The following is a 22,046-nucleotide window of genomic DNA, read 5'->3' as shown; positions in this document are numbered from 1 at the left end:
TAAAGTGAAGAGAGGGATAACTTACTCGTCTTCCCACGGACAAATATCATTGGTTTTCCCTGGCGCAGAGTCCTGCAGGACAGGCTCTGTAGGAACGTTTTCTGTCGGGGCTACTACCGGTACTTCCGGTTCCGGTTCCGTCGGTTCCTCCCCCTCCTCCATCCCCTCCGCATTCTCCGCCACCGAACTTACACTGATCACCGGAGCCATCGTCGTCGATTGCTTCCTGCCAGGCGGTCCACTAACCGACTTTTTCCGCACTCTGTCAGGAACTTCCACGGGCAAGTTCGCTCCTTCACAGGATATCGAGTCAAAGGATCTCTGAGGGGTGGGGACGGGTGGGGCGAAGTCCTCCATCGAGGACACCGAAGGCCGAGGACCCTCTTGGAGTTTAGTCGTGCACGAAGAGGCTCTGCGACCGAACCGGTCTTGTACATTACAGTTCTTTTTTAGTCTCTCGCTCACTTCCGCGGCTACGGCCAGACTGATGTCCGAGGAGGAACTTCCGGAGTCGAACTGAGTCGAGTTCTTCCGGGAGCTCGGTCGACCGAGGGAGTCCCAGGGGCAGGCGGCCGAGTCGTCCGCTACTAGCGAACTCGCAGGGAGGAGTTTCTTCTTGTCGACAGCTCCTGGGGACCCTGTGGAATCCCAGGGGCAGATGTCGTCTCCTTTCTTTTCTTTCTCTACCGCCTCGTCTGAAGAGCCGCCACCTCCTCCACCACCAGGGGGTTCTCTGTGGGCAACATGATCAATTGTCAGTTACAATACAGAAAGTAAGTTCAAAATATAAAAATATTCAGTTAAATCAAACAGAAATCTTATTTGAAATTATCAGCCATAAAATCTGCTTGTTGCAGTTTAACAACCACATGATGTCAAACAATCTGGACAGGGTACGATAAGCGGACCCGGTTTTTTATACCGACATTGACAAACGATATTACTAAATTATAACTTTCAATATAACTAACCGATACTGATTTTGAACAATAACTAACTTGTATCAACTATAAACACTGTTTCATATAGTAAACGTATTTTCTTTTATAGATAATAACAGACAATCGAAAGCTCGTTTAGAAGAAGTTTAAAAAGTGGATATCAGCCGACCTGCTAGCTCATCACACCGTGAGTATTTGTGCAGAAGAGAATTACGGTTTTCTAGAGAAGATGCTTCAACAACTTCTCGAAAATGGTTAATCATTGCTATACAGGAGAAAACATAAATAATTACGCATATTTCATATTTCCGGTAAGAGATGCTTTTTTTTAAGATGTTATCATTTCATTATTATTTATGAGTTTTTCTTATTTCCATTTCTAATAGTTTCTTTGATCGTTAGAGCTAATTTTTTTTAAGCCTCAGCGTCAGCTATACCGGCTTCGAAGTTCACTGGTTTATTTATTTATTTATTATTACATGTTTGGACCTCCCCGGGATTTGAACCCGTGATCTCTCGGTTAGAGAGCCGAGACTATAACCATTAGTCTACGGAGGAGGACAATTTATTATTTAAACTACATACAATTTAAAATACAAAAACAATTCCCCTTCGTTTGCACAAATGGAAGTTTTCAATCAGTCCTAGTTAATTTTAATTGATTAGATCATATCAAGCCTAATGTTAGCTGATAAATATTGATAAAATCGCTTGATTGTTTCGTAACATTTTTTGAAACTGTTAGGACTATGACACAGACGATAATTCAGTTAGATTCGCATGAGCATGTTCGGTTCACAAGATTTCAAGAAAAACAACCGCTCTCTCTTTCAATAGTTAATGTAGAGTCACGCCGAGTGACAGCGCTAGCGTCGCCATCTCACTTGATTCCTCTTCCACCCACCAGTAGCGCTGCACTTCTAAAGCAGACAGTCGCAATTCTAGTGAGCCGACCCGTACAGACATAACCTTATCACTGTACTATAACAGGTAGTACTGTTATTGAATCATTCTTGTGTTAAAGTGATCGCCCATATTGAATGGGGTTGGTAACCTCTAATTGTCTGAAAGTTTTAGATCATGTAAAGCACTGGTGATGTATGAATTTCATTACACTATTATATTTTGTGTGATTTAATAGTTTCTAAGTTTGTACGTTCATTACAAATGTTCTTTGGAAGATAATGATTCACTGCAAGTATTGATTTTATCAATGTGAGAAAAATAGATCATTGTGTTACTGGCTGAGCTTTAGCTAAGCCCATCACTCGTGGGGAACTAGGCAGTGAGGAAGTCCAAGGGGTCCGAACCCCCCAAATGTTTAATTGTTTAAATTACTTTTTTTAGTAAGCGATCATTATTATTTACATAATTCAGTATTACTGGCATGTAGTACTGCTGAAAGATCGTTCTTAACACAGACATGAGTCAAAAAATATTTAAGAAACAACATGGGTCCTTATTTTCTGTCAATTTTTTGAAAAATATCACTTGTGTTGACCCCTCCAAACTGTTTCCCTGGCTACGTTATTGCTCGTGAGGATGGAAAAACGCAATTTATGTCTGTCTGTCTGTTTATATCGGCATTATATTTCGCATTTTAAACGTACTGACCTATAGACTTGAAATTGTGCATGAAGGTTAATTATACACTAAGTTCGATGATAGAGCATGTCACTGCATGGAACTTGGGTGGGCGTTAGCGAATATTTCCACATGGCAACGAGAAAAAAGCAGAATAAACAAATTTATAAACAAACCCAACATACCCATTAGGAATTCAAACGTGTGGCATAAACATCGTTTTATAGTGACATGGTGTGTGGATTTTTACTATGTCAAATTGATGACCCAATTTAATAAACACAAATCTGAATGGCCAATGCGGCAAGATATGCTGAGAAAGATTTCATATGCAGGCTTAAAATTTTGCATGAAACCTCATTTCTACAAGAATGAAAACTATGGTACACATAAATTTTGTGTCAACTCCATTTTCGTATGGTTATTTGCATATCTGTCTGCAGGACATCAAGAATAAAATAAGATATAGATGTGTCATTTTGCATGCAACTAAAACGAAACCTGTTATGACACGTGGGTTGGAGTACCTCCACCTTGTCTGTACAGAGAAATAGTAAACAAAAAAATTCCAAAACAATAATTGTTGTTTTTGTAAACTGAGAAACTAACAATTTTTATTGCATAAAGTATGAAAAAATCAAACCATTATAGAACAAGAACACATCGACATATCATGAAATAAAGTACAGAAAATATTAAATCAATGAGATAAGTAAGTGTAAATTGAACATTTATATATAGTTTTACCGAAGGTGATGAAGTAAAAACGGAGGTTGAAAAATTAACATATAAAACAGAAACACATGTAACTTACAAATTATCATGAACACATAAACCTAAAGAACCTTGATGCTGAATGTTTCAGAAGATATAAATTGTACAGTTAGTAAAGTGAAATGTAACTTGTAAACATTTATAAGGGTTTAATAAAACATCCAATATCGACAGATGTATTCATTTGTTTATTTTTACACAACTACCAACTACATTTTCTATTTTCGTGTGCAGAATATAAATAAGTTAAACCTCTACTATAGCCTTTTTTGGGTAGGGTACGATAAGCGGACCCGGTTTTTTGTATCGAAAAATGTAGTCTTCGATACCTAATATTCGCATCTCAAATTCTAGACTATCAATCGATATAAAGCATCTATAGTCCTCAATAACAATCATATGTTTTAAATTAAAATATGAATTTAATTTTTACAGTGATTAAACAAATTATTATAACAAAAATTAGGAAAACTGAATACGACCATATTTGCTCCTCTCACAGTTACAGTTGTTTCTTTCCCACAAATTTCACATAATGGGGTTTTCGGTACGAGTCCAACATGTTGAAGCAACAAAAACAATATATTTTATTTATGTTTTATCATCTTTCTAAGCAATGTCGTGTAATTTTATAAAATTGACTGCCATTTTTAATAATTAAAATTATTTATGTAAAATTGAATTATTACCCTACGTGTATTATTTTAAAGTGTTTACAGCAGTTTATATAGACTATTTAAGTTAATAATTCAAAATAATTAATCAGTATCGATTGATTATATCGATGGTTCTGATTAAGTAACATTGTTTGCCAATTTCGATATAAAAAACCGATCGTACGCTACCCCCTTTTTTTAAATAGAAAGGTCAAAAATCAAAGATTGTGGGAATGTTTGTCAGAGTTTGACATTTTGATTTTATTTTCAGTAAATTTGCCACTTTTCCAAAGTGGGTACCTATTGATTTAAAATTGAATTGAAATTAAATATACCTCCATTGTTTGGCCTATTGAACTATTTACTATAAAACAACTTCAACACTTTTAAAAATCGATTAAATTTACTGTCTAAAAATGATGACTGTCTAAAACTTCAATTTCAACCTTTTGTTAAAAAAACTTTTTCCAAATTAATCCTGTTGAAGGTTGGAGTAGTTCCAGAAAGATTCACTGTACCACTGAAGATTCTGTTAAAACATTAAATTTAAACTTTAACACAAATGGGTTCTGTTATTTTTAAAACACAAAATATGCAAAAAAGTCATAAATCCTGCTATTGCGGATAAAGAAAAATAACACCTTATTGCGATTGGATTTTATTCCGTTTTAATGGAATATAAGGCAAGAATCGCTATACAAGTGTGTCACAATTTTGTAAAAAAGGATAATAAAAATACTTCGAAACAGCAAAAAATTATTGTTATGTTTGTTAATTATATTATTATTATAAGTGTTAAGTGATCTCAGTCCCATTATGGTAAAAAGGGAAGAATATGAAAATTTATTCAAGAATTCCTTTGGAACAGTCGGTATATTAAATGAACGTCCCTAAAAGTTTTCTATTTTACTTTCATTTTAATTCTGTACAAATAGTTTATTCTTAATGTAGACGAGAGAAGGATTAGGATATAGAATTTTATAACTTGTAGGTTATAGTGGGAATAGAAATGGCTACCAACTCAAAGTAATATTTATGAAAACTGTATAATTTGTTCAGAACTAGCTGCAGGGAAAGACCCCGAGTTTCGCCTCATTGCAGCAATGTTTTACGCTCTCATTTTCGGTCATAGAATTTTGAGAATAAGTTTGATGTCTTCTACTGAATATGAGATCTATACATCCAAACACTTTAGACGTTTTTTGAAAGCATATAATTCTTGAATAACTCAAACATTAGGTAAACAAGTTTAAATGTTTTCTGAACAAAAAGTGAATGTGTATTAATCATTCAGGTTGGAGGTGAGAAATTTAACATAGTACTATAAAAAATAAAGATGAGCAATGTTTATATTGTCTTTATTGTTGCTGAGGAGGTGGGGCTTGAGGCAGCATGACCACCAGTACAGTCAGTACATAACGTGACGAGAGACTGCAAGATCAAGTGCTAGAAAAATGGAAGTTGCAGTAGATTAGAAATATCGTGATTGAGGTTCAAAATATTTTTTCAGTTTATTATCCAAATGTCAGGAATGGGAAATAAAAGATTTGTGGGGGAGGGGGGTAAACGATCATGCATTTCCCATTTATATAAGAAGGACAGATCGTGTTCCTATCTATGGAAAACATCGTCATTGAAGTCTGTACAAGAAAGATCACAGTACTGGTTTCTATTTTATTTAGATATTACTGCGTCTAGTAACATCGTTACTGTTATTTTTTAATCTTTTGGATGTTTAATACCTGAATTGAGACCTAATGCAAACATGTATATCTAGATCAAAGATAGCAGTGATTAGAAATACTATGCCTACTTATATGAACACTAGATCAGTGTGGGAACCATTTTTGATTAGAGTAGCTGCACCTAACACAAGGAATGGATTAGGAGCTTTATGCAATTCAACTTCTTCTTAAGTTATATTCCTGATCTCCTTATTCGTTTCGTTATTTACAGATCCTGTTTAGGCAATTCGATATAAATAAATTGCACATATAACCTTTAGACGTATGGTACAACAGCTTTTAGTAAAAAAAAAACTACCCAAAGACAGTTGCAACAAGTTCTGTTTGAAAAAGATGCTAAAGTAAAAATTTTTGTTCTAAAACATTGCAAAATAAATAAGTGCTGTAAGGAAAGAAAATCTACTCCACAAAAAAGAGTGAGCTGCAATTAATATATTCCATTTTTTAACAGACAAAACATGAGGCTAAGTAATGTACATCTTGTTGGAGGAAGACACTTATGAGACTGTAACGGACATGCTTTTCGAGAGAGAAAAGTTTTAACACAACAAAAATGTAGGTTTTGAGTTTCAACAACAAGAGAATACACTGATTACCGTTTCCAAAGACATTTCCGCATCAGCTCCAAAGAACACAACACCTTGAGTACATAGAGAACATACATAGAGATCGAAAGTCTATCTACACACGGAGATTAACCAACACCAAGGACTGGACGGAACTGTTTGACTTACTGGCTTGACCATGTAGCCGAGGAGGATTTGGATTGGCATGGCAAGTCCCCTCTGAAACACCCAATCTTACCTTTACCTACGGTTACGGTAAACTCAACTGTCCAGTGGTATACATCGGGGAGATAACTGGCAAAACAAATCTTATGATGTAATAATCTCTCATGAGGCATGAACAACATATATTCTGTAATGTAAGTATGTAAGTATGAAGAATCGCAAAGTGCCACATTCAGATACATGTTTGTGGTTTTTTAAATAATAAATTTAATAATACACGAAGAAAATTATGATAGATGCTGTATGCTTCTAAAGAGTAACTTATTACATTTTTGACGTGACAACGTCTTAAATTAGGTTGCGGCTCGGAGTCACTCATGAAAAAGTGTAACGCCCGGTAACGTTACGATGCCCGTCTAGTGGGTCCGCCGCACGGGATAAAGCAGATAACTGTGGGTCCGCCGCACGGGATAAAGCAGATAACTATGTTTATTCGTGAAAATGTGGAGTGCTTAGATTCGTCATTTACAACAACTACAACAATAAAGGTAAATAATTGTACACTGATATTTCATTATCGTAAACTATGATTGATTGATTAATTGTTAGATTGACACAAAAGTTGAGAAACTGAGTTTATAGGTTATGTCATACTATTGACAAATGTTGATAGTGTTAAGTAAATTATTAGTTTAAATCACTCTGCAATCAATCGTAATTCAGTCGATTGAGAAGAAACAGCGCGTATTGCTAGTCAAACATTTAAAATAACAAATTATAACCTCTAACCTGTCATAACAGTGCGACCAAACAAACGAACTAAACCGACCAATCACCACGCGCGGAGTTAGAATTTAACTGTGTTTAGCAAGAATTTCAAATTCCAATTTTAGTAAATGTTTTATTCAACTTTACCATTTACAATAACAAATTTTAATTAATTTCAAATTATGTACAATGTTTTAGTAAACAAAATATATTTCTATAGTTAAAATTTGTGCAATTCTTATTTTCATTCAATTCCTTGTTCCTATTGTGCAATTTAATAATATTCATATCAATAAATATTCTACCGAGAAAAAGACGTTGTCACGTAAAATCTTCGCCCGTAAAACCGACTTTACAGGCAACCATAATTTTTTAAATTGAATTTTCTTCTAAAAGTACAAAACACATTTTTAATCAAAATAACTTAAGATTGTTCGATGGAATAAAATTATTTCACCATTCTTCAAGATTAATAACATGATCAAGCAAAAATAGCAAATATTTCGAAAACATTTCAATAAGATTAACAGTTACATATATTATGTATCATTTTTAGCACTCGATTGTGCCATTACTGAAATTTGCTTCTAAACTACAATACTAATTAAATCTAATACTAATCAGTACAGTAACAGATAACATAATTAAAATGTTGAAAGAAATAAAACTAGTTTTGAAACATCAAAATTTGTTATAAAGTCACAACCAAACAAAACTATTGAAAACAAGAAACAGCCTAAGCACTATGTCATTAGTAAGTAGAAAGTGATAATGCTAAAACAATAAAAAATGTAAAAACAAGAGAAGAAAATTGTAAAAATTACTTACGTTCACTAATAGATGAATACCATAATACATCAAATCAAAAGAGAAACACATATACAACATATACACAATATACAAAAAATAACATATTAGTTTTTAGATCTTGGCCTGTTCCACGCAGCTTGGATATGGTATCAAGATTGCTTTTTGGCTAGGGCAAATAGTGTAAATTGGTGAAAGCTTGGAGCAGATGTATTAGTTCATATTAAGAACAGTGATCCAAGAAGCTCGGAGCAGGACTTTGAACAAATCTAACAAAGGTGAGTTTAACGACCATGTGCTCACATTTGTTCTTAATTTAGTACTTACAATTGAAATTATCTTTTTTGATGGAATCATTCAGTGGAATGTGCCCAAAACTCTTTTCTGTTCCATATTAGTCAGGATCCATTAACGAATTGTCATGAAAATCCTTTTCCTGTCACTGTCATCTTCTTGTCTACTAATTCCCAGAAGTACTAGGTCTGTATGTACAAGTCTTGTTCAACTCCTCCTATTATCGTCCTATCTTTTTAATTCCTGTGTTCTCACTCAGTTTCTTCCCTACACCTCTCTTCATCCACTTAAAAAACTATGTATGTATTAGGTTTTAGGTTTTCTTTAATTCTCTCCTCTTTTTTTCTTCTGTAGCCGGTGTTCCCTCACAGCCTTCTGACCAAGTTCAAAAACAACTGGTTCTTTCCTGACTCCTTCAAGATCATTTAATTTATATTAATTTCAAATACTCAAATTTCCATTTGTGTTTCACGAATCTCTTCGAACAAGCCTTGGGATGAATTATTGTCAACTGTCAAGCAAGAGGTCGACAGGAAATTCATGCTTTTTCTATTTTTGACTACATGGTGCAGTTCAAAGGTTGATGCCCATCATGCTCTGTAACTTCTCACTGCGTAGGTGCACTGGTGAAACCAGGCAGCTGTCAAGATTTATACTTAGATAATCAAAAAAGGATGATGGGGTTGTTGTAAAGTCTGTTTGGGTATTCCATGTATTTGAATGTTTAACTTGTGACAGGATCAAATTACAAATCCATACACTTTCATCTAAATTTGTGAATCTGTATAGGTAAAGTTTTTTGAATAATTCAGATATCTAAGGGAAAATAAAATTTATTATGTACTAGCGGGCCCGGCGCGCTTTGCTGCGCATTTCAATAATTTTTTGCAAAAGTTGCCCGCGGCTTCGCACGCAATTTCCCGTTGAAAACAGTACACTATATTCACTTATTCTTTTTCTATCACATTCTAAACATTGCTGAGATAATTGATAGTCGTTCCATCGTGAGCCTCTTGGGCGTATTATGAAGGTATGTACCATATTCCTGCCTCTATCTAGCTGTTACCCACGGCTTCGCACGCAAATCTTAAGAACCGAAGTCCTTATATTACTTAGTAAATTTTTTTTTTACTATAATAAATTTTAGATTAAATTAGTTATATCTCCGATGCCACGATTGAGCTTGCTTTGTTGTCTCGATCGAGAGAATATGTACACACGGAGTTTTGAGAACCATACTTCTGTCAAAAAAAACAACTAAGGTTGATTTTATAACATTCTTTATATTTGTAGCCAACGTAAGATAGTAATTATGATATCTGCATTACTCTTCTGATCAAGCATGAGCATGGTTTATATTAAATAAATATTGCAGTTAAAGGTGAATTTTTACGTCAAATTTGAATTGTATTATCTGGATAGTAAAGTCTATGTTTAACAGTGATTGCAAAAACAGTTTAAACAAAATTTGTCGTTTCTCTTAAGCTTACTCTATGCTTTAAAACTATAAGTGTAATATATGTTTACAAAGAACAGCTGATTAAAAATTTGAAAAGACGTTAACATATGTTTGCTGCAATGCATTTCTTATGGGTATTTCTGTAACCAGTGGGGCGGAATCCTGAATCGGGAAAGGGATGGGCATAGCTTATAAACCTTCTCCGTGGAAAAATACATATACGTACAAATTTTCATCATGATCGGTCCAATAGTTCACGATTCCATAAAGGACAAACATACAAACATTCATTTTTATATATATAGATATATTCAACGTTTTTACTTTCAATGGCCTTGGTCACATATTATAATTTTCTATTCCTGACTTTTTGAGTGGATTATTCAAGGTTACATTCTTCTAAAAAACGAGGTGCGGACTATGATGTCGACCATTAGTTCAAGTAAAAAATTGGAACTGTGTTACTTTTTAAAATTAGAAGTGAAAATCTACACTATAGTGTAGAAGCCGAGAGACAATCTACACTGCATAAGCATGCTACTTAAATTTCCGTGAAATCACTAGAGGAAAGTCGCTAAGAAATAAATAGATCATCAGTCGTATTAGTTTTGGGGGTAGTCGAAATATAGAGAGGTCAAAGGTATCAAATATCAAATGCTAATTCGTCTTCCTCAGATCATAGTTGTGATGCTTTTAAAACCTGAGCAGGATACGTAAGTAATAGTTATACCATCGCCATCTAACGATATAAAGATGAAGATCGCCACTTCAAGCCAAAGTCGATCTTCATATGGTTGGCTTACACTGATTCAATCTTAAATTAAATCTCTTACGTTTTATTCATCTAAAAAAGTAAAAGTAAAGAATGTTTTATTTACCAGGGCTAAGAAGCACTCTCTAACACAACCTAGGGACCAACGGCTTAAAGGTGACTTCCGAACCACCACCAATGACCGGGCAGGCGGGCTGCTTGCAAGGACAGGATCGCTCAGCGGTCACCTATGCAAGCAGCAGCCACGCTCGACGTTGCTTGATTGGGTTATTTCGCGATAACCGCCGTACCCGCTACACTGCGCCATTGGCATAGTACGATATGAGAAATATTCTCTTACCCCCCACCAATACTGGCGCGGCTGTTATAGATTTTCTCCCACTTTCCGTGGGGACTTTCCGATTATACGAAAACAATATGTCGAGTGCTTTTACAGCGCAAATTAGCTGCCGGCTCCTGGACTTGAACAAACCACTCAAAGTACACGTTAAGAGTTAATATTATTCTAGAGAGTGATGACACACTTCCTACGGTAGAGAAAGTAAAACACTGGAAGTGTATACTGCGCCACACAAAGCTGGACGTGCCTCATGCTGAGAGGTCGTGCCTTGCCCACCTGTAAGGTATGTCGCTGAGGTTGCTCTGGCTGTGTGAGTGCCCGACACGATCTCGTGTGATGCCGCAGACCGCGAGTTCGTGGGCGGATCCGGTCAGACTCCTGTCGCTCCCCCGCCTCCTGCTGACAGCAGGCTGACTGCACCCTGCCGCTCCTGCCGCCCCCGCCGCCCCCGACACTGCCGCCTGCAGCCCGCTCAAGTTGGGGGCTGTGCTCGTCGAGCTCTTCTTCTTCCCTGGACCTCCGAACCCGAAGAATCTGTAAACATTTCATTCTCTCTTATTCACTACCTTCTAAATAATTGCTATAAAAATATCATTAATCATATACAAGGGTGTAACAGATGAATAATTCTAGTCAGTTAAAGATGTCTAATTTTAAAAGGCCAATTTATTACTAAGAAGCTCTTAAACCTGGGAACCAAAGGCATGCAAAAAACCAGGCTTCAATGAAACGACCTTGAGCGTTTCCCTATGGGCCACTTAAGCTCAAAGGTTTAAGGTTTCTTCTTACAATAACAATGTTAAACGCCATACACTTTTACAACGTTATGTTTGGTTGTAGCGTTATGGAAGGTGTCTCATTTATTATTAATACACTTCCAAACGCTTTTTAGTTTTCTTGTATAATTGACACAATTCGTTTTGAAAAAATGAAGTGCATAAGAAGTTTGTGATTTTTAAAATTGGTTTGAAGGCGTATTAAATCTTTAAAATTAGACATCTACCATAATTTCATGATTAAAAATAAGACCGTAAAAGTGAATGAGTTTTAACATTGTTCTTATGAGGTTAAAAGCAAGATGGCCCCCACTACAAACGACTCGTAAAGGCTTGAACCACCTCCAAGAGCCGAGCTACTTGCAAGAACAAGATCGCTCAGCGGTCACCCACCCAAGCAGTAGACACTCTCGAGGTCGCTTGACTTGGTTACCATGCATTAACAGCAGTACCCGCTGTACTAAGCGGTTGATTAGGTGGCCACTAAGTCGTTGCCCAACAACTTGCCAAAATCGCAAACGTGTTGGATATTTCAGTTTTTCCGAAGAAGACTTTAAAATTATAATTTCATCGAAGTCAAAATATCCAAAACGCGTACTTATATGGGTGAACATTCAAATATAACACTTTTCTCTTCCCTTGTTCCTCCTTTCTCCTTAATTATGAATGTATGAATTCCAATGAAGTCATATTTGGACTTTAAAAATTTCACCAATTCTATTTACTATCGTTATGGTTACAAAATATATAACACAACGTTTCGAGGATTGGAATCTATCCTCTTCATCAGGTGGGGAAGGTGTGTACAGAACAGAAAGAAGAAAAGGAGGGAAAGAAAAGGGGTCTCAGCATAACTGTAACTCCTTCTTTTCTTCTTTCTGTTCTCTAATTTGTTAAGTACTACCTCTCCCACCTGACGAAGAGGATAGATTCCAATCCTCGAAACGTTGTGTTATACCTTTTGTAACCATAACGATGGCACATGTCCGAATTCATGTTATCCTGTCAAACCTCCCATCGTCTATAACAAACTTTAAACAAAGAATTCTATTTAATCTATTTGGTAGAATACAATAGGGTAGTGTCAACAGCTTCATAGACGATTTACTAGGTCTGCACAACTATTTATTTCCTCACTTGCCAATTATTTGTATTATCTTTTTTTGTAAATAAACATTGAGGATTAGTAGCACAATGCTGAACGGGTAAAGAATAAGCCACCTAAAAGATTGACGGTAAGACCCGAGTTTTAATTTTCTAAGCCTGCACACTACGTAAATTATTTACTTTGTATAAATAGAAGATAAGTTACAAAATTTAATAAAGAGAGCTTTGCTTTCAATTAGTACTAGCCTAGCATGTGCTTCTTCGATATAGATTTTTGTGTTTACTATTATTATATTCTGATCATTTTTAATTCATTCAGTAATAACCATTAGTGACCGAGAATGTAAATGGATCTTTGTACGAACATACCTGTAAGGTTACCGCATCTTAGCCATTATGAAAATGGAACATTATAGTTGACCCATATTAGAAATGGATGAAAACTGAAGATTTTGATTAAAGAATTAAATACATCGCCCAAAATAACAGATACAAGTCAAGCATGATTGATGTATTATCGAAAAATCACACAAAGAAAGAAAATAAGAAGAAAGAGCTATCAAATATATTCGATCAGACTACCTTGGTGGTAAACACTGCCACAAAATTAACAAATCATTTTATAAACAAGGATATCAATTGGCTTGCAAAACTTCAAACAACCTCGGCCTTATAATAAAAAACAAAAGTAATTCAAACAAAATAAACAAAAATTAAAATTCAAAATTTAACAACAGTGGGCTATACAAATTAAATTGCAATGATTGTCAAAACCACTATATTGGACAAACCGGTCGATACTTCAAAATCAGATTTAAAGAATATATAAAAGTATTGAAGACATCATCAAATTCAAAATATGCTGCTCATTTAAATGAAACCATACATACACAAACATTGAAAACAGTCTGGAAATTTTACAAAAATCCAATAATGTCACCTATTGTCCACTTTAGAACATTTTGAAATGTTAAAAAGTGCGAAAATTAATCCTAATATATTTTTAAATGACAAAGATTTACATTCTAGAAGCTCTGTTCTTATTGGAATAAGTTATAACTTTAAAACAAACTCCAATAATATATTTTTTTATTTCTGTGAGGCCTTTCGTACTCAAGGAGAACATCAGACCCACATAACTGAATTTAATTGTGGGATTGATTATATCCACACATCAGACTTTTATTCAGTTATGAGGGTCTGATGATGTGCTCATTGAGTACGAAAGGCCTGACAGAAATAAAAAATATATTATTGGAGTGTTTGTTTTAAATGTATGACAAAGATTTTCTAACAAAGAAAATATTATTCGATAGAATTTTAAACGATACAAATTTATCACATATAAAATTAAACACAAAATTTAGCCACCAAATTAGTTAAAGACATGAAAATTTGGTTTCAATTATTTATTTACTTCATTTACCTTAACCTACAAGTACCTGATGATGAATTCGTTGAATTCGAAAATGTACATTGCACAAATAAAATCTATAAAAGGTTCTTTATTGTATATGTATATTTATTATAGTTGACCTTTTCTTGGTGGAAGGTTGGATGCCTGCGGCGAGAAGACCCTTGTAGTGCTCGGACCGGATGAAGCGAGGATAACAGTCCTTCTTGAGCAGAAGCGTGTAAACGTGCTCTGCAGCGTAATCAAACGTGAAGCGTGTCGGAGTCTTCAGCTCCTGCTGGGTCTTCTCCATCGTCTTGCCGTCGATGTTGATCTCACACGGGGCCCCAGGGGCCAGGAACTCTCTGAAGAAGAAAAAAATGGTTAAGGTTTATTTGCGAGTTAAGAAAAGTTTTTGGTAAACATTGCGCCAACTAGAGTGGTACTTACAAGAATAGGCTTAGTAGGTGAAAAGTTAATCCAGCAGGGATCATTTCTGGCTGGTTTATACCTTCCAGTTGAACCCACCACTGGGCACAGCATAAACCGATGTTTCACTTAAATCTGGGCAACCTCATGGATGTCCAGGAGCGGCACATCACTAATTGCAGATGTCGAGATTCTGGGGTTCAAGGGCAATTCGATAGCTCTAGTCTACTGTGGGAGATGACTGTTGGAGTTGGTGGGGTTTGTTCCCTAACCTCAGAGGTTCTTGCTGGCCTCAACAAGGGTATGCCACCCCCTGCCTACTTTGACTGGAGAGGCTGGTTCAGAGCTGGACTCCTCTTCTTCCGGGGAGACATAATTTTGAGATGTAGTGCCCTAATTCTTCCTCATGGATCTCGATAGGAGGCGGCCCCTAATCCCTAACCTTACCTATCCTGAATATCCTGTCACTCCGGAAGCAGCGCTAAGGTTCTTATAGGGCTAAGTGAAATTTATAAGCTTCTTGTCCTAAGAGAACAAAAAGAAGAAAAAAGCGAAATGTTAAGTACTCCTCTCTTGTGTCCTTACTTCACCTTATTGGAAAGTAACGTTTCCCTCTCGTGTTTTCTCTATTTGTCTAAACGGAGAGACAATAGTACTTATAGGTTTAGTAAGAGAAAACGTTTGTAATCTCCTCTCGTGTTTTCTCTATTTGTCTAAACGGTGAGAGACAATAGTATTTATAGGTTTAGTAAGAGAAAACGTTTGTAATCTCCTCTCGTGTTTTCTCTCTTTGTTTAAACGGAGAGAGACAATAGTACTTATAGGTTTAGTAAGAAAAAACGTTTGTAATCTCCTCTCGTGTTTTCTCTATTTGTCTAAACGGTGAGAGACAATAGTACTTATAGGTTTAGTAAGAAAAAAACGTTTGTAATCTCCTCTCGTGTTTTCTCTATTTGTCTAAACGGAGAGAGACAATAGTACTTATAGGTTTAGTAAGAGAAAACGTTTGTAATCTCCTCTCGTGGTTTCTCTATTTGTCTAAACGGTGAGAGACAATAGTACTTATAGGTTTAGTAAGAAAAAACGTTTGTAATCTCCTCTCGTGTTTTCCTCTTTGTCTAAACGGAGAGAGACAATAGTACTTATAGGTTTAGTAAGAGAAAACGTTTGTAATCCCCTCTCTTGTTTTCTATCTTTATTTCAATGGGGAGGGACAATAGAACTACTACTATTAGCTCTAGTAACAAGAAGTTTCAATTCTTCTTTCTCTTTTCTCTCTTCTTTAACTCAACTATTGGAACTTAATACTTATAGCTTTAGATCTTTTCAAATTCAGGATTAAAAAAAAGAAATTTGGATAAAAATATTTGGCTACTACACACTATTAAGTAGATTTCATTCAAAATAGTAAAATGATTTACAATTCAAAATCAGTTGTAAATTACATGTACGAGTTGTAAAAGTACATGAACTCCCCAGTAAAGGTCTTTTGAATTGTGGAGTGCGAACCTTGCATTATTAAAATATAGAATTTACTATTAAAGCAACCTGAAATAGCCCTAATTAAATGGTTTACTATTCCTAATTTTACACTTCAGCTCTGTACAAAAGGACTTAAATTTTGATGCCAGCTTCTCACGATTTAAGGTTTAAACTTTTATTTTCTCGTTTTTGAGACAGAAACGTGAAGGTATATACCATTAAATCCTTTGAAATAATATCAGGATTTATAGTCAGTAATATCTTACACATGTAAGGAATCCTCATAATTAACGTCACCATCTTTTCCTGAACAAAGCTTCCATTCTCATTGACTTATATTATGTTTACTAATGTTCTGATCATGCACTATCGTTTGTCATAAAATCTTCGACACTGGACTACAAGTTTGGCAGACTTTATTTCCTCGTAGATTAACCTCCACGTACATGATCTTACAAAGCACTGTAAGACTCCACCTTCTGTAGTGACCAGGAGTGTTATACCCAATATTAGCATGCTGGTTCTGGTGGTGGAGGCCAGGGACGTAGCCAGCAAGGGGGTCCAAGGGGGCCGGACCCCCCAATTTTCAATTACTTTTTAGTAAACGATTATTATGATTTAAATAATTCAGTATTAGTGACACGTACTGCTGAAAGATTGCTCTCAACAAAGAAACGGGTCAAGAACTTTTTAAGAAACAAAATGGGGCTTTACTCCTTGTCCCACTACGGGAAATATCAGTTGTCTGGAACCGATCTTCAGAAAATCCTTTTCTGGCTACGTTATTGGCGAAGACGTGAACGAGGAGTCGACCTGAGGATACTAGATGATGGAAAAAAGGTAAAACTGAGAAATCTACAAAAATAATGCAAAGAAGCTCCGCAGCGAAGTCCAAAACGATATAGTGAAAAGTGCACAAATTTGGACATCTATGAATATTTTAAAAACTATGTAAGCTATAAGTACGTCATAAGTAATTAATTAGTAATTACTTAATTATTTACTATACCTCATTTGAAACTATGTGATCAGCACGTGGCTTATATATCCAGTTGTTCTTGGTAAATTAAACATATCATCTTGGTATTCAATATATAACCTTTAATATAGTCATAACTTTCTAATATATGATTTATTACAACACTGCAAATTTTTATTTCTTTCTAATTTGGTCTAAATAATTATTCAAGGACGTTACTTCTGTAAGATAACTCACTAGACTCAATTAAACACTACATTTTATGTTGTCACATTATATAGCGACATTTACTTGCACAATACATTTTAATTTAGATTGTTTGGTAACGCAATCCTTTATTGAATTATATTTGATCCAATAAATCCGTGATTAGTGTTTTAATCAATTAAGTTATTTAATTTAACTCGAGCAAGCCTTTCATTTCACTCCCCAGGTTGTTGTGGTGCCCAAGGAGTACATCTCCTAGCTCCTAAGTCATTTTATACCCAAGGCTCTTTATTTTATTATTTACCCAATTTAGTAATTCATCTCCAATCACTCTTAAGCAAGTTCTTTACAGATAAGAACAACTCACTCATAGATTTCTTGAACCTTGGTTGGAATTTGTGAATGCGAGCTTCGACGCAGGTCTTTTACAGCCATCCAGAACCTGATGTTCTCGTGGCTGTACTCCTTGCGCAGGTAATTTGTGAATTCTTGTAGACCTGAAAAATATTTCAGTATGTATCAGACATGTTGGTTGGTGTTAAAAATACAATTATTTTGAGGTGAATGTTATTTGATCTATTAGTATATTAAAAAAAAGTATTTTATAATATTAAACTTGCGTTGATTTACTGTATGCGATTTACAAGCAATACGCCAATAATTATCAATGGCCTTTCTGTGATGTTGATAGTTTTTCTGATAAAGGTACTATTGGTACAATCATTATCACAAGCCAGTGCCGTATACATCGGGGGTGGCGCCCCCTCCACCAAACCGATTGACAAAATTAAAAACCCTCTGACAAGGGTATACTTTTTCCAATAATAGTTGATCAAATCTAACTATGCGTTATATGCATTTGTAATATTAATATATAATCATACAAATATTGATTTAAGAGCGATACACTCACCAGTTTCCTTCCCCTAACTCTAAGACAAGTGAAAATTCCAAAATATTTTCAAAAAGTTCAGTAACGGGCAGATCGCGCAAATTGTAGCTTCTAAGCTGTACCAGAGTGTGGCAAGAGTCTGAATAGGTTTGAATAGAGGATTGTAAATAATAAGCCCATTTAGTCCTCTGGAAACGCGCCTCTCTTCTGCTTACCACGCGACGCCCCGAGGTCGCAAGAGAATTAATTATTGCACACTTAATTATTAATAAATAAATTAACACTTAATAATTGGATTATTTGTCCACATCACCAGAAGTTTATGAACACAACTATGAGATAATTATTTATTTCTGGTTAATATAGCTTGCATGCGTTTAAGGTTTATCAATTTTCATTAATTATGCATCCCAGCATTGAAGGTATTCCCATAGAGAGAATATATGTATATTATTATACAGGGTGTAAAAAAGTCCCGCATGTGCTTGATAATTCCCGAACGATTACAGGTAAAAGCAATAAAACTTAGTACATCATTACTGCACTTATAAATGTACTTTTTGAAATAACTACAATTTGTTTTGTCTTGTCAGAAGGGTTGGCCCACGAGGAGTTAAAAGGAAGTCTTAAATGAGAGCATAGGTCGAGTAGTACATCAAATTAAAGGTCTTCATTATTAGAGTACAATGTCGCAAATCTGACATCAATGGGTTCATTCTTCAAAAGAATACGCTGATTTAAATTTTTAAAAATAGAAAATTTTACAATGTAGGTCCTGTTCTAGATGGTTTGATATTCTTGTCTTGGCTCAAGTTGTAAAACAAGTAAATGAATAATGGACTTCAGAAAAAATAGTTTTAAAGGTAGTTAGTAACTTTTCACATCCAAAGGAGAATCGTCTAGAAAGAGTTCAGCAAAAAAATTTAACGCAAGCATACCTCAAGATGTACATCTTTTTAAAGTGTAATGTAATATTTACATCAAGTAAAGTCCAAAGCCCAACCTAAAAAAAGAACTATATTATAATAACTAATAACAGGTTTTCTCCTTCAGCATTCATCTCTTAGGAGAGAAATGAACTTTATAATGATGTAAATCTTGAGCTATGGTTACGTTAAGTTTTTTTGCCGAAGTCCTTGTAGACCATCTTCCATTGGATCTGAAGAGTCACTAACTACCCTACAAACTTTTCTTATGTCCTGTATTCATTTACTAAGTTTAACTTTTACAACTTGAGCCAAGACGAGAATATCAAACCATCTAGAACAGGACCTACATTGTAAATGTTTCAAACTTTAAACAAACGTAACTTCTTAAAGAGTGAACTCTTTGAGGTCAGATTTGCGGCATTGTACTCTACTAATAAAGAACTTATTAATCGCAAAACAGACTGTATATGGATATAAATTTATCATAGGCTTGCTTAAGATTTAAGATTGAGATTAAGATTAAGATTTATCATAGGCTTAAAAAGTTTGTCCTCATGAATGTCATATATATTCCGATTTATTTCGCTTTATTTAGATCACAATTCAAATCGCGAAATACTTCGGCCTCACTGTTGGAGAGTCATCTTCAGTCTCCAGATTGCTCTCCACAACAAGGCTGAATATTTCAAGGTTTGCACTGTTCTTTACGTAAAGTTTATTATTGACGTTTCGAGGATTGGAATCTACTCCCTTCGTCAGCCATTCTTGTTAGTATCCCACTGTAGCCTGTTCTAGTGTGACGTGTGTTTGGTATCTTCGTACTTGCGTATTGTGCTCGGGACCTGCAAACCTGTGTAGTGACAACGCCTGGACTGGACTCCAAGCAGCTGTCGTGTATGTTTGAACCGTTCTTTCCCTTCTTTACTTATTTCTGTTCGTTATTTTTGAATGTATTAATAACTCCCCCGCCTGACGAAGAGGGTAGATTCCAATCCTAGAAACGTTGTGATATACCTTTGATAACCTATAGCAATGGCAAATGTCAGAGATCCTGTTATCCATTTGAACTGTGGTAGCAATGAATCAACGCGACGTGGACCGTACAACCTAGATGGTACGCACGAGATTGAAATTGAATAGTAGTTTCTAAATCTAGTTATATTAGTTTTAAGCAATATACTTGCAAGTATGACGTCATACCTGTCTGGTCTGTCACAAGATCCTCCATGGATAGGCCCCATCTTTTAACTCTTTTTTCAGTAGGCACTTCAACACTGGAACACCAAGGAAATTCATGAGCATTGATCCTAACCTAATCTAACCTATATGTTATGAAGTATTGTTTAAAATATAGCCGTCATTTTAGTTTTACATGCTTTCTGGTACACTATATAGTAGAATCCGTTTCATCCCAATGGTTGAATTGTGAAAACTGCTGGAGTACCAATTCTAGGTATCCAAAATCATCGTCTTTTGTACAGCAAGTTTTTACTACGTATGTTGCATGATAAAACATTACTAAGATGCATCAATATTTATTGAACATCCGGTACCAAGACCATATTATATGTTTCGTATATTAATATCATACATATATTCGTGAATATTCATTGCCCATTGCGAACAGCTCTTTTATCCAGATTTAGTGGGCTTTAATTTTGTGTTGTACGAACAGAACGAAATTTATTGAAAATAAAGACATGCTTCAAGACAATCAATATCATTGAAAATACACAGGAAATAAGTAATTACTATGAATAGTTTTAACATTGTGCTGAGGTCCGGAGATTATATCAGTTAGTTCTTAGTTACGACGCTAGGCCGCGCCACGTACCGTTAAAATATTTGGTACCTGACCACTGACCTCTGACTGCTCACTCTACAGAGGGCAGTCTGAGCGCTCACTCTTGCCGTGCCCCAATTTATATCACTAGATGAGTTATTTCTTGCGTAACAAAAAAAGCTTTAATGTTGATATATTTTAGTACAAACTCTTCTGAATGAGATATGTAAAGATGTGTGTTTTATACAATCACATATAAAATAAGTTATTAGCCTAAACTAGAATGTTCAATGGTTCTCTAAATTGTTTCTCTTGACTAAACTACAATAGAAACCAAAAAGTGCCAAATAGGTTATCCATCTTTGGTACTATGATTACCAAATATTATCCTACCCTACCCTTAACATTGCCCATCCTGAATATCCTGTCTCTCCGGAAGCAAACTTAAATTTAGGTCTAAATGCGATGAGAGGTGTCTCAGCTTCTTGTCGTAAGTAAACAAAACAAGCTTTGTTGTAGATTTGTGAGCCACTGAATCCTGCAGTTACGTGAATTTTTTGTTGGGAGAATATATTTTAATTAAAAAATTCATACCTTTTTAGAGAACTTTCTTGAAGACAGAAAAAGTGGAGTTTTTAACTAATCCAAGAGGAACTACAGGCATTCCCAGTTAAAATCTTAAAAAAATAAACTTTTACAGTATAAGTTGTCACTTATAAGTAACAAGACTTTTTATTCATTTATGACACAAGAAAATTATATATTTTTAATTATATCTAGTCTGATTGAAGAGACCGGGATGTTTTTTTATTTACTAACTTTTTGATTAAAAGAAATATTTTAAAATAAATACAACCCTTCTACTCATCTTTCATGTACATACTGTATAACCTTAACTTCAAAAACTTTTTCATTGGACCTGAAAGTAAGATGCCTCTAAATTCTGCTTCAAATACTTACCACTCCTCATAGATTGATCAAAACATTTTCGTTCTATTTTCCTGTCTTTAGAAATGGTACCATAAACTAAAGAGCTGTGACAAAATTGTTCTTTGAAGATAAACATTTTTTTTATCCGAGAAAGGACCTATTGCACCAACTTAATAGGCTACACATCCATAATTACTTATATACTGCGTTGTATAAGTATTTAATATACTGATTAATTCAGATTTTTTATATAAAGAATGTTAAAAAT

General features: G+C 35.0%; 1 protein-coding gene across 3 annotated transcripts in view; it reads right to left on the bottom strand.

The window, feature by feature from the left end:
• LOC124367243 (regulator of G-protein signaling 7) overlaps positions 1-22,046 on the bottom strand; it is a 539,841-nt gene that overhangs the window by 7,901 nt on the left and 509,894 nt on the right. For all 3 annotated transcript variants that reach the window (XM_046823935.1, XM_046823932.1, XM_046823933.1), the window contains 5 exons: positions 20,266-20,339; positions 17,612-17,741; positions 14,291-14,512; positions 11,148-11,405; positions 26-733 (listed from right to left, as the gene is read on the bottom strand). In XM_046823935.1, coding sequence (XP_046679891.1) covers positions 26-733; positions 11,148-11,405; positions 14,291-14,512; positions 17,612-17,741; positions 20,266-20,339 — 1,392 coding nt within the window. The remainder of the gene's footprint in view (positions 1-25; positions 734-11,147; positions 11,406-14,290; positions 14,513-17,611; positions 17,742-20,265; positions 20,340-22,046) is intronic.

The sequence above is a fragment of the Homalodisca vitripennis genome, chromosome 8 (genome assembly GCF_021130785.1).
Source record: "Homalodisca vitripennis isolate AUS2020 chromosome 8, UT_GWSS_2.1, whole genome shotgun sequence".
Classification (NCBI taxonomy): domain Eukaryota; kingdom Metazoa; phylum Arthropoda; class Insecta; order Hemiptera; family Cicadellidae; genus Homalodisca; species Homalodisca vitripennis.
This window is presented reverse-complemented; position numbering and strand designations above follow the sequence as displayed.